The sequence below is a fragment of the Aquarana catesbeiana genome, linkage group LG12 (assembly GCF_042186555.1).
Source record: "Aquarana catesbeiana isolate 2022-GZ linkage group LG12, ASM4218655v1, whole genome shotgun sequence".
Classification (NCBI taxonomy): Eukaryota; Metazoa; Chordata; class Amphibia; order Anura; family Ranidae; genus Aquarana; species Aquarana catesbeiana.
The window spans coordinates 91759516-91773619 of NC_133335.1; the positions used below are offsets into that span (position 1 = coordinate 91759516).

The 14104-nt window shown below is 40.2% G+C and overlaps 1 protein-coding gene across 1 annotated transcript in view; it reads right to left on the reverse strand.

The window, feature by feature from the left end:
- LOC141114498 (cytohesin-1) overlaps window positions 1-14104 on the reverse strand; it is a 63402-nt gene that overhangs the window by 22156 nt on the left and 27142 nt on the right. Inside the window, exons 3-9 of the mRNA XM_073608210.1 lie at window positions 13055-13119; window positions 9003-9069; window positions 8804-8922; window positions 5002-5082; window positions 4790-4902; window positions 3797-3945; window positions 3139-3251 (exon numbers count right to left, since the gene is read on the reverse strand). Coding sequence (XP_073464311.1) covers window positions 3139-3251; window positions 3797-3945; window positions 4790-4902; window positions 5002-5082; window positions 8804-8922; window positions 9003-9069; window positions 13055-13119 — 707 coding nt within the window. The remainder of the gene's footprint in view (window positions 1-3138; window positions 3252-3796; window positions 3946-4789; window positions 4903-5001; window positions 5083-8803; window positions 8923-9002; window positions 9070-13054; window positions 13120-14104) is intronic.

The window sequence follows — 14104 nt, forward strand, 5'->3', positions numbered from 1 at the left end:
AAATTCCCTTGCGAAGTGCAACTGCATTTGTAAAGTGAACAGCCAATTTGCCTTTAGTAGATCAACCCCATTATGTGCCAAAATGACCATTTTCATTTTTTTTCCATTAAAGCATCACCCTCAATTTGATGTTGCCTCATCTCCCACTACACAAATCAAACTTTTTTTTTTTTTTTTTAAACTAAAGAAAGCTGTGCAGATCACTCGCCTAGGTGAATGATGTGTACTTTGCCCACTGTACCTCCTGGGACATGTGCATCAACTATGCCAGGAGGCATAGTCTTTCAGTGAGAAAGGAGGAGGGGGCCGGAATTAGTGGCTCGTCATTGGGAGAGCCAGCAGCTTCCTGATGACATCATTCCTGATGGCAACCAGGGGCAGAAGAGACAACAGGACAACTCTGGACCTACTAGGCAAGTGAGTATCTTAACTGTGCAGGACCTTGTGACAGGTAAGCAGTGGTTAAAAAGAAAATGGGGGGTGGGGGGTGTGAAGATCTGCTTTAATGAGAGAAAACAATAGTTGAAAATAAGCTTTTAATGATCCTTAACAGACTTAATGTTAAGTCCAAGCACAGTAACCCTACCAGGATTAGAGCAGTATGACATTCCTTTGCCTCAAAAGTCCCCCCGCATGAAGGTTCTCTCCTACGCCTTACAAATCTGCTTGTTTAAAATGCCATAATTAGTACAGTACATCTGCAGTACCTCCAGGCCACTCAGATGTACTGGCTACAGGTTTCATAGACCCCATCGCTTAGGTTGCGTTTCCAAACCCCTCTCCTCCTGACCATTCACACAACAAAATGTTTGGGGTCCATCAGTCCTGCATTGCCTACATCAGGACGGCCTGGATGTACAGCAGGGGCAGAGAGTCTACATGCTGGTGTTGCTTTTGAGGCAAAAGATTGTTTAACAACTTTAGGCCTCACGTACACTGCTGCTGCTAAATGGACGTTTAGAAGCAGCTGGGTATTTTTTTTCAACTGCTCCTAAACTCTCCTCTATGTTATCTTATCAGTACATGTACACAGGGTCGTTTACAGTTGTTTCTAGACAGTTGAGTTTAGAGGCTTTTTTTGGAATGCAAAAATGGGTTTAGAAGCTGAGTTTAGAGGCATTTCAAGCGCCAAAAGCTTCTAAACACGGCTAAAAACTGTAACTTGCGTTTAGCCGCGTTTCATTTACAGGCGTTTTTCATTTTTGGCCATTTAGAATAATAAAAAAAAATAAATAAATTTTTTTTTTAAAAGACGCTTCTAAACGCAAACGCAGCTAAACGCGGCAAAACGGATGTTTTAAATGTGGGTTACTATCTGTCAAGTTAAATCGTTCAGGAGAGGTTGTAAAAACGTCCCGTGTACATGAAGCCTTACTCTGGTAATGTTGTTGTGCCAGAAGTTGGGCTTTTTAGGCTTCATGTACACGGGACGTTTTTACAACCTCTCCTAAACGATTTAACTTGACAGATAGTAACCCACATTTAAAAAGGTCCATTCTGCCGCGTTTAAATAAAAAAAATTTTTTAAATAGCTAAAAATGAAAAAACGCCTGTAAACAAAACGCGGCTAAACGCGAGTTACCGCATTTAGCGCTTGAAATGCCTCTAAACTCAGCTTTTGAACCCATTTTTTGCTTTCCAAAAAAAAGCCTCTAAACTGAACTGCCTAGAAACGACTGTAAACGACCCTGTGTACATGTACTGATAAGATAACATAGGAGGGTTCAGGAGCAGTTGAAAAAAAATGCCCAACTGCTCCGAAACATCCGTTTACCAGCAGCAGTGTACATGAGGCCTAAGGTAAGTGACACAAGTTACAGTGTAGTAAAATGAGCCTCTGGTAATCTATGAAAAAATTCTGTGGTCCATCTAGAGGACAGTAGTAAGATACTGCTAGGATAGAGATTTTTCATCCTTAGTTAACGTGCTCTTCAAATTGTAGTATTTATAGTAACTTATTTATAAGGAGGCCCAAGACCATGACCAGGTAAAGTAAATTCTTCCTTATTTCAAAAGGACAAGATTAGCATGTTTTTTTCCAATAACTTGTAAAAAGGGGGGCATTTTATCTCTAGGTCCCACCCAACACAGGGTGAATGGAGCTCTTCCAATGCAGTTGGCAGGGACCTCTATACAGAAAATATATACAGGTGTACAATTTTATTTGTGCAACACTGACTGAATCTAAGTGTTATGTCCCTTTTCTTACTAAAAAGTGACAATAGGGTGACTATTTGGTCCCAACAGCACTCATTAGTCATGGCTTTTCTAATGGTTTTTGGTGCATTCCCAACATCAGAAGGCTACTGTTGACTAATCAGGCAATGGAAATTAGCAACTGATCTGGATTTTATCTTTTTAAATATTTTTTTCCTTTAAAAACAACAGTTCGATAAAATACAGCTAGAGCTTAATTTGGTTAAATTCAACTAAATTTTGCAATGGACTGGTCATTCCTTTTCAGTGAAAATAATGATCAAACCGCCCATTTAATGCAATCTGTTTTTTTTTTTCAAAAAGTTTTTATTGAAATATAAAAACCATAAAATATTGTGAACAACGTTTGCAAGAACATTTTACAGAGTCATTTTAGGTAAACCAAGTAATCTAGGGGTTGTAGACATACGTACCAGGATGGGATAGCTAAAGAAATATAAAAACATATCAGGGCAGTAACTATCGTCAATGAGGAAATACCTGGATGGATCTGTTTACAAAAATTCCCTAGGATTACAAGATGGAGCCAAAGAGAGAGTAGGGAGGGTAGTTAATAAAGTGAGGGGAGGTGGAATGGATAACACGTTCTTGTTATATAGGTAAAGGGGGGGGGGGGGGGGAGGTAATCAGTTTCTAAAAGATTGTTTCAATGAAAGAATCCTATCTGTAGAAAGGCATGCGTTTTGTAAAAGGAAAACAGCTCTAAAAAGTGGCCATAGAAAAGAAAATCTCACGCTGAAAACTGGGCCAGCAAATTTATAATAGATTCCTATACTAATAAAGGCCTCCAATGTATTACTGAAAGCCTGTTACCAGTATATTCACCATTTTTTTATTTAGGAACAAAAAGTACATGTTATCCTTAATCACTTAATTCGGTAGGTAATTCTCAATTTTACAAAAAAGGAAGACGAAAACTCACCAAGCTTCAACAGCCAACCCTCACGGTCGGGGTTGAAAAAAGTGTGTGTAAGGTCATTTCCATCATCCTCCGGAATCTTAAAGGGCTCGTTCTTTATACTGTCATACAAATTCTGAGGAAAGAGTACATAAAAAAATAAAATAAAATAAAAAACAAAAACAAACACTTTACCCCATGTCAACTAAGTAAGGAAAAAAACTCCAGTTTGAATTCTGTGCAAGGTTTAAAGCTACTTTTTGTCAAAGGTTAGGGCGGGCACTCAGCAACATGCCCATTCTTTTCTGCCGATTGCCTGGGTTCCCCTATAGATGCATCAGACATCAGAAAGAACATTTCACTGCTTAGTGCTGGACTGGATCTGCTGGAGATGGTGAGATGACATTAAGCAAGCTTGTTGATACCACTAAAAACCTGGCTAGAGAAAAAGGGGTAAAGAATAGTGAAGTATGTGGGCTAGCAGAAAAGATAGGGAGCAGTGTATGGATGAGCTGGCACATCTCCAGTCAGCCTCTGAGAAGGACTAACAATTAATAGGTGATATACAGCATATAACAAAAGGTGTGTTTTAAAAAACTAAGAAGGGAATTAAAGTAACCAAAATCAACTGCTTTTGCCAAAAGCACTGTACAGTGTATCTATGCCCACATCTGCACCTACCCTTAGCAGGTCCTCAGGCAGGTCACCTCCATCATTGATGCCACGGTTCATGGATATGAAACGATCTGTACCTGGTTTGTCCTTGACATTAGGATTGTGCAGGCTGGTGTTCAGCATGATAATGGCAAAAGACAATACATAGCAGGTATCTATAAGGAGGAGGAAATAGGTGAATAGTGTTGATAATAAAAATGTAGTAAAATAGAGTAACAGAAGGGCCAAATTACTTTTACTTGGGAAATGCTGATCTAACCTCTCTTGTGCTGGTCATACAAAAGCAAATACAAATTTAAATTCAAATTCATAGGCATTGTGGTCACATGACCTCTGCTGTATGGGAAGACTGGAGCAACCCAAAGTCTTGTCCTGCAGCAGAAATCATACGACCAAATACCTAATTTTTTTGGTCATTTTAAGTTGACAGGTCAACAGTATTTTTGCACTCATCCAACAGATTTACCAAAAGGCTTTCAATCATAAATTTAACAGATGAAAAAGGATGAAGCAGATAATAGAAGAAGTTCATTGTTAGGGTTTACAAAGCAAAAGATACTCAAATCCTCAAGACGTTTTTTTTAGTTACCGTATTTACTCCAGCAAGGCTAACAATAAACTAAATCTTAAAGTTTAATCAGTACAAAAGGGACATTACATACAGTCAGTAGAATGTCTCCCTTGTGCTGCTGTCTCTATCATTAGCTGAAATCCTCCTCCATCAACCCCCCCCCCCCCCCCCAATTTCATAGATCCCTAGGCTTTGAGCTCAGCTGTATCAGAACAAAAGTACAGAAACTTGAGTTAAGACATACATCTCGGTTAAACCTGAACAACATTAGATTGCTTATTAGCACATCACGATTACTATTTACATTGCCTATTACAGAAACCCTGTTTGTGCTTTCCAGGGAATTTTCTTAAAAAAAAAAAAAAAAGAAGAAGGAGAGAATAGAAGACAATCTCAGTGCAAAAACAGGTAAGCAATGCATAATGAACCTGTTGATTGAAAGACGCCTGGATTACACTGGCAGTACCGCTGAGCAAATGCTTCCATCATACGATCAATCTTTTGAGCCTCCCCTGGCAATCGGAAGCTCCAGAGGAACTGGCTGGGGAGACAAAAAACAAAACAAAAAACAGTTATAGCGAGTATGAACAATCTGACAAATATTTCCCCTTCTAAATTTGTCTTCATGATCCCAACTTACCGAAGTGCCTGCACTAAGTTAAGGTCTGTAAATTCATGAAGTTCCACAAAGGCGTGAAGTATGCGAATGTTAAAATCGTCTCTGCAGAAGATATCATGTGGTTAGCAATGATTTACTGATTGATAGTTACCTAGTACTGGATTGCTGGCATTATTCTACAATCTCTAAATACCTCATATTAAACAACCAACAATGATGATTACTTCATATTTGGTGCCAAGTTCCAATACTCTTCAATCCCATTTACTTCTATCCAGTCTGTTGAGGTGCCTTATATCACACAATAACGTGTTGCATTAAAGCAGCCTATTTGTTTAAAAGAGCTGCTCCAACACTTAAAAAATTGACGTGCACTCAATATTTATGACAACGCACCACAGCACATGGTAATGTGTTGCAACTCATGTGTATTAGAGGCACCTTGCTTTAGAGCATTAAAAAATGAATGGCAGCACAATGCATGCACATGTTTGCTGGTGTCTTTTTTCATTAAATATGTTCTTTTGAACAAAATGATTTATGAGCTGAAAACAGGTTTTTTTTTTTTTTTACTTCCTGTAAAATTTTTTTTTTTTTTTTTTTTTTTTTTTTTTTAAGACAAATTCTTAAAACGTTCGTGTTATTTTGTCAAATAGAGGATTGGACACTGGCAAATACAACAAAGTCTATCACAGAGTATAACCCCAACCATTACCAGCATGCCCCAGTTTTGTTGCAAAGCAGTACCAAGAGTAGGATCATAACCACAGCAAGGTGGAACCCGTGTCCCATAATAGACCCCCCAGGTGACAGCTGCAAGGAAAGCAACTTTGTGGGCAAGAGTAGAAATAGATATGTCTCTAAGGAAGGCTTCTGAAGCATAGAGAGAACTAGATTCAGATCCCAGAAAGTCACAGGGGAATGGACATGGAAAAGCTCTCATGCAAAAACTGAGAGACAGACGACTTCTGGGCTGAGAAGTTTGAACTCAAGACCCAGACGTCTTAAGCTTCTGCTGGGAAAAGTAAACTCTGGCCTAAGATGTGGTCAGCACCAGACCCAGATTCTCTAAGCCAGGAGTCATTTCCAGCAAAGATTTTTGAGACCGTTCAGGATCCTCCTGAACTTCTGTTGTCTGAAAGAGCCCCCACCGGCTATGCCCTCAACCTGAATGACCATAGTAAAAAACTTCAGCCAAGAGGGCAGAGGACTAGGCTACACCAGACTGTAGAGACTCTAAGAGTACAAGACAATATGATTGCAGGCTGCAAGAACTGGCACCATCAGAAGGAAGTTTAAAAGCAATCACCCGACTATCCCTTGGAAGATTAGATTTAGACATGTTACTTGTGCAAAGTGGCACTCAAGTGTTCACGAAACTCAGAAAGCTGGTAGCAGGCAAGGGGTTGGGACCAAAGGTTTGAATGGTTAAAAGGTGACCAAAGCCAGTGTAGGTGGGTAACGAGAAGATCACATTTTCCCGTAGCACTTTACAAGATAAGCAGCAGAGGGGTGTTTAGCCAGCTCTGTAGGGCAGGAAAGAGCACACGCAGCTCGCAACACTCTACCCAGTAGATGTAGTCAGTACTCAGTCTCTCATAAATAACCCCTTCCATAGGAATAATGGTTCCAAGCGACCAAAGAAAATGGTGGTGCTCAGCCCAAGCAGTTTACCTACTAAGTGGATTTGCAAAGACAGGGCAAATGCAGAGGCAATTGTCAGAGGCTTTGGACCTGGAAAATGCTGTGCAGTTACCTTAACCAGAATCAGGTCTGGAAAGCACCCCACATAGAACCCATTGCACAAAGATTACTTCCAGGATAGTCACGCAATGTTCAATCCTGAAGGGTCCAGGTGCTCATGTGCTCACGAAAAGCCAGGTTGAGGATGAAAGCCAGATTGCTGCCGATTGGAGGGGAAACCTCCAGCAGAGATGTATAGCAGAGTCTTGATTAAAGAAAAAAAAAACCTAACATTTAAAAAAAATGGGTTTGTTTTTACAATAGCAGAGCTGAGGGGGAACCCCTCAGATGATGTCGATGATGAAACGCGTCAGTGTTGGGCCTAGCGACTGCCAATAGGGATGTCATCACGCCGATCGGAACAGGTACTCGAGAGCGTTGAGTACAAAGCAAGGTAGGAGACGCCGCTTGGTAACTGCTCCCATTCGAATGTGTACAGATGTCAAATTGCCTATTTGATCTGTTTACACTGCAAGTGCATTTCTTAAAAGGGGGGCTTGATTTCTTGGAATAAAGCATTTTAAAAAGAAATTATGCTATGGATTTGATCTCTTTTGCTTTGGTATGAGAGCGCCAGTGTGAAATCCAACCCCTGTGCAGGAGAGTGTCAGTGAGAACATCCATCTATAAAGAGATACCAGTGGTCACTGTTTGAGGCTTATATTCCAGTATAGTCTGGTAAGAGCATCTACAATAGGGGAGGCTCACCCCCCTATTGGTGGTAGATCACTGTGGATAATGGACTGAATGATATCTTTAACCAGATTTAATTTATTCACTTTACACTAATTACAGGACTTATAACCTGTTTGTTTTAAACGCCACCGCTGACTGTACTGCATTTTTGATATATGTTTATCATTGTTTTTGTTTTTAGTGCTGCCTTTTTGGATGTGTGTTTATATAAAAATATTATAGCCATTATTGTGTGAAATTATGCCTGTTGGGAGAAACTCTTCGCTTGCTATCATGGGGATAGAACTTCTGACCCATTCCTGCTTTTTTTAATAAGGTACACCTGTCATGCGAGAAAATTGAGGATTGCATCTTTACAATATACCATTGTTCTCCTTCTGATAATGCTAGCTGGCTAGCCGAGTCTGACTTCAATGCTTTTGAGGAACAGACCCAGAACAACCATGCAGTAAAATGATAAGTGTCAGAATTCCTCCTCTACACTTGACCTGGGTCAGTGAAGCCAAGTATCAGAATGTCAGCCAACATTCATAAAGGGAGGTCAGCAATGAAAGCTCACATATTATTTAAGGTACTTGTATAGTGCTGTCAATTTATGCAGCATTTTACATATACACTGTACATTCACATCAGTCCCTACCCTCAAGGAGCTTACAATCTAATGTCCCTAAATCACATTCATATACTCAGGCCAATTTAGACAGAAGCCAATTAAAGCGGAGTTCCACACAAAAATGGAACTTCCGCTTTTCGGAACCCTCCCCCCCTCCGGTGTCACATTTGGCACCTTTCAGGGGAGAGGGGGGTGCAGATACCTAAGACAGGTATTTGCACCCACTTCCAGCATAGACTCCCATGGGAGTCTACGCCTCTTCCCGTCCCCACCGCGCTGTCTCCTGGGAAACACACAGCTCCCAGGAGAGAGCGAGGACCACTTGGGACGCACAGCGCGACTCGCGCATGCGCAGTAGGGAACCGGGAAGTGAAGACGCAACGCTTCACTTCCTGATTCCCTCACCTAGGATGGCGGCGGCAGCTGCCGAGAACCGAGCGGGTTCTCTGCGTCGCCTGTCGACATCGCTGGACCCTGGGACAGGTAAGTGGTCATGTATTAAAAGTCAGCAGCTGCAGTATTTGTAGCTGCTGGCTTTTAATATTTTTTTTTTTTGGCGGTGTGGGTGGACCCCCGCTTTAACTTACCATTTAAATGGCCCTCAAACTGAGGCCTGTTCTGCAATTTTTTATAATAATGTTTAAGGTTTTGTAATATGAATGAAAAATGAACAGATTATTTACATTACCAAAATAATTATAGTTAACACTGTGTGCTAATTGGTAAACAGAAAGAAAGCAAAAACTTCATGACATAAATCGTTCATCTTACCGCTCTCCTAGGTAGTCTCCTATAGCCGTCTTATTCAGTCCTTCACCTTTGTACAAGAATTGGGCAATGCTCTCGCAGGTATTTGTCAGTAGCTCGTTGTCAATCAGGAACTGGATACCCTGCAAAAGGTTGAAACAATATCGACTTTCTGGTTCACTGAATTCATCTAGAAAAGTTTGCAGGAAAATATAAAATATACCTTTTTGGGGTCCATGTTGAATTTCTTTCTTCCCATTGCAACTTGTTTATTCTTTTGCAAGTTTTTCCTGTTGAACAATAAATAATTGGAACAGATGTTAGAGTAACCTGATGCGATAAGGATAGTGAAGACAAAGACTAAAATAAATAATGAGAAACAATGAAGAAATAATGACAATGCATCCTGCAGTAGCTCTAATGTGGATATCAGCTTATCACCAATTTACAGATTTATGTATGGTTGACATGAAAGGCAGCAATTTACTAAATACCTAGAGCCATTCTCTAAATGTTTCTCACTCTCTGTTCAGAAACCATCAGAAGCAGAACTCTGGCCTCTCAATTGAAAAAAAAAGCATTGCATCACCTACGGTAAGTGTAACTAAAGGCAGGTGTAACCCCCCCCCCCATTTTGGATAGAGCAAGGGAGAGTTATAACCCATCAGATTTATTTTTCTGCCATCTGTGTCCCATTGGGGAGATTTCATTTCACTTCCTGCCCCATGGCCAGAATAGGAGGTAAAAGGAATCCCGGGGTGTCACCAGAACTAGTGTCCCTGTTGGAAGATTTCCCCTCTATTACCGTTCTGATGTCAACTCAAAATCTGGGATTTTCTTTTACTTTCACTTTTGATGAGAACAGTAATCAGGACAAATAGAGAGGGGGAATCTCTGTAACAGGGGCACAAACTGCAATAAAAACAGACCTGGTTTCTAATCCCTCTCTACTCTAGCCAAAAAACTTAAAATGTAATTAAAGGCAAAACATTTTTTTTAAGTAAAAAAAGTTCATCTGCACTTGCAGTTCACTCTTACAGTAGTCCCACTTGATCCTGCCAGTTTACCTATGCAGCTTCCTGTGAGGGTTTGGCAACAATGCTGCACTGCTCCAGAATTCAGAGCACCTGTGGTCACTCATGATTGAGGCGTCTGGTTGCAATACAGTGGGAGGAGAAGGTGTTGCATGGGCCATGGTTATCTGCATTGTCATGGCTGATTCACAAGTCTGTAGCTTGTCAATCGGCACCTGGCAACAGCACTGCTAGCCCTCCCATTGTGAGCAGCTGTGTCTGGGAGGGGGAGATTGTGAGACTCAAATGGAGGACTTGGCTCTGTCAGGGAAGGTGAAAGGATATTTGTTGTTGTTGTTTGTTTGATATGAGTCTTGCGTATGGCATAACTGGTTTTGGCACTTGACTGTCAGGGGCATTTAGAGGTACCTTAAGGCTCGGTTCACACTGGAACTATCTGCGGCTCGCACAGGAGCACTGTGCGTCCTTGTTCCCCGTTTCAGGGACAAATCAGGGCTGAATCGATGCCAGGAATACGGCCCTGAGACGGAGTCAAAGACGCTCTGCGTAGTGCGCTCCGCAGCCACAATGGAGATATGTGAACCGGCTCTATAGGGAGCCAGTCACATTCTCCTGTCACGCGAATTGGATGCGGGGAAATCCGCATAGGTGTAAACCTGGCCAAAAACTACTATAATATTTTTCAGTCAGCAGAGAGGATTCTGGAGGTGTAATATTATATATATATATATATATATATATATATATATATATATATATATATATATATATATACATATATACACACACACACACACACACACACACACACACACACACAGTTAGTGCCAACCACTAAGCTAGTATGATGTTCTTCTATTCAGGCAGCAGGTGGCACTTTAGCCAGTTTTTCACACCCTGGAAGAAGCCCATTTACCCAATGAGTCAGCAAAGCAGTGACCCTTATCAGCTGGCCTGCAGGAGGTTCTTATCAGACATTGGGAGTCTCAAAGCTATTTTTTTGCCATGCATTAAAAAGGTTGATTGGTAAAAAAAAAAAAAAAAAGAGATAGAGAGAATATATATATATATATATATATATATATATATATATATATATATATATATATATATATATATATATATATATATATATATATATATATATATATACATACATACATACATACATACATACACACACACATACATACACACACACACACACACATACATATATCTCGCATATTCTCGAGAGTGCAAGAGAGCCAGAGTGAACAACAGAGTTACCTAAACAAAAATATTTTTTTTGGGAACACTGGGCTTAAAAAAACATCTACTCTCTTGGGAGTAAAAAAACGCTCATATAGAAAGTTTTTGTACAAAATTTAGAAGAGTTTATGAGAGTTTTAATTTTTTTTTTCTGCCAGTAAGCTCCAATCAGGAACGCAAAAAAGAAGGGTTTTTTCCTGCCTCTAAACATTGAGCTCAAAATATGACTGTAATCGTCCTAATGTGCATGGATATATAGGATAACATTGAGCTGCTTCTACAGGCAGAACACGAAACTCCTGTAGAAGCAATGTTTTTTTTTTAAGTCAGTGTGCATGCAGCCTAAAAGATGAAAGCGTTATTTTTATTTAAGGTGCAAAAAATAAATCAATTTGGTTCGGCACATTTCTATATCAATGTAACATCTTGATCTTCCATGTTCTAATTCATACCATCTTTAGCCCCCCCCCGTTCAAACCGGTGAGACGTGTCATGCAATTTGACAGTTCCAAATTACATAACAAGTCCCACCCTATTATCGGCAATGGAACTGTTGAAATCAGTGCGACTCTGACTTTGCGGTGCCGCACTGATTTGAAAAAAGGTTCCTGCACCATTTTTTGCAATTTCAGGTGCAACTTGCATAGACATTTGTGCATGAAATGTCACAGATGTCTATCAATCGTGCTGACCTGCTACTTTGCAATCGTGCAACTTCACTTCAAAGTAGCATCAATGTGAACCAGGGCTAAAGATACACATTTACCAATATTTCTGATGCAAAGGTGAAAAAAAAAAAATGGTTGCACCCTGGTTGCCAAATTCAAATTACTTTCTTCTTATTCCTCTTAACAGCACAAGGTCTGGTTATGTCTCAGATACTCAAATATGAAGATATAATTGCCAGATGGTCTTAATAAACAGTGAAAGGTCAGACGTGTGCTTTCACATACAACCTGAACATGTACATTTAGTGGTTATAAATACTCATTTGCATTATGCTGGGAGATGCGTTTTTGCAGAATCCTAGTCAACTAACTCCAATGTGCAAGTTAGTGCACCAAGAATGCAGCATGCAAAGCTTTTTTCATTAACGGCCTAATACTTAGCAAAATACTTGACCATGTACCTGTTGTAAATGGGACTTTAAAGCTAACCTGTGCATTAATCCCCATCAGCTTCTGTGTAAGCTCAGAGTCACTGTATTGACCTAGGACCATCTCCCTGTCCCAGTGTGACAGTACTGGGACAAATCATAAAAAGTACCATCACTGTAACATCAGAGTCACATAAGAAGAAAGAAAATAAATGACATGCACGGGTATTCTGTTCACAGAAGAAAGAGCAAAGAAAACGGTAAATAGTTGCCGCTGGTAGGCAAGGCATTAATGCAAACCTATTGCTTTGTCCTGCATAGGCAAAGCAATGAATTGCTTTAAAGCTGAACTCCTGGGCGATTTCAAAAACTACCGTTGCAGTGTGGGTCACCCTTTACTGCAGGAGTTAAATGCTCATTTTTGTCTAGAAAAACATCAAACAGCTGCCAGCATCAGCGAGCACTTTTCTCTTTTGTCCGATGCTTTGGGTTGTGGGCGAACCGTTGACTTACACACTTGCAATGCAGGACTGTTGGTCTTGCATCGTACATGACAACGACATGGCATGATCAACGGATAGAGCCGTGACCAACAGACAGAGAGTGAAAGACGAGCAGCATCATGGGACTGGTCACAAGAAGGAGGAGCCTGTGAGAGTGAGGGATAAGGAAATTTAAATTTCTTTTTACTAGTAACGTAGTCAAAAATGAGCATTTAATCCTTGCAGTGCAGGGGGAGATCCACTGTAAGGGTAATTTTTTAAATTTCCACAGATCTCAGCTTGAAGCTATTCAGCTTTCTGGAAGCATATCTGTACAAAGTTAAAATGTGTCAATAGGGAATTTAGGTGTATTCCAAAAGCAAGAACACTGTACAAGCAAAACACTTCTTACTTTTCCTCCAACGATCCCAAGTTTTCAATTTCATTTGTTACTTCTGCTATTTCTTCTTTAAGTCGCTGAAAGGAGAAAAAAAAAAAAAAAAAAAAAAAATTGAATTACTACATTTACAGGAAAACACATAATCGGGGGCATTTTGCAATTGGTCACAACAGACCTAGATTGACACAGCCTTAATGTACTACTGTTTGCTGATTAGTTATACTTTAAGTAAAGGTTGCTAAACTAAAAAATAAATAAATAAAAACCCAGGAACAAAATGGTTAAATATTTTGTTCCATTTTTTTTTCTTTACCCCTACATCGCTTTTAATAAAGAAGAATTGGATTTTAACCTTTCAAGTTTCCGGCGCAGTTGACAGTTTTATCTTGTCATGACGACATTTGGTCAATGTCTCCCTATTAGACCTAAAAATGCAGCTGACCATATGTTTTACCATTCCCCTTCTCATATGCTACCAGAACTACTGGCACAACTTCCTGTCATGTTAACAGCATTGTTGAACCGGATAGCATGCCACCAATTGCATTCTGGGTCCTCTAGCAAGGAACCTAGACAAAAAAACTGCAGATAGTCAAGACCCCCTCTATCCGATGCATGGACATCGTAATGTTCTTTCATCCACACCTCACCACTGATAGGAACTAGGTTACATGGGACCTTTTTTGAGGCTCGTGTGACTTGTAAAAAAACTGCCTAAACGCCATTCTGGATGTCTTGCGTTGATTGAGAACAACCTGGTGTGGAAATCCTTTGGTCCCAGCGTGGTACAGAGTGGTGGATTCCCACAAATTTATAAAGTGCTTACTGACCCAATATCCATCTAAAGGGTCAAAAAAATTCTGGCGCGTCTATTTCTAATAGGGATATGTGGCACTGTTTTCAGTTCCTTCGCATTGGAGCACAGACTCGATTAGCAGTGGTGCACACAGCACAGAGTGCACTTGCATCCTATTTATGGACACCTTTTTCGGGCAATATACGGGAATAATCTTTAATGAAAGATCACATTTGCACTGGTTCACTTTAATGGCTTATTGGCAT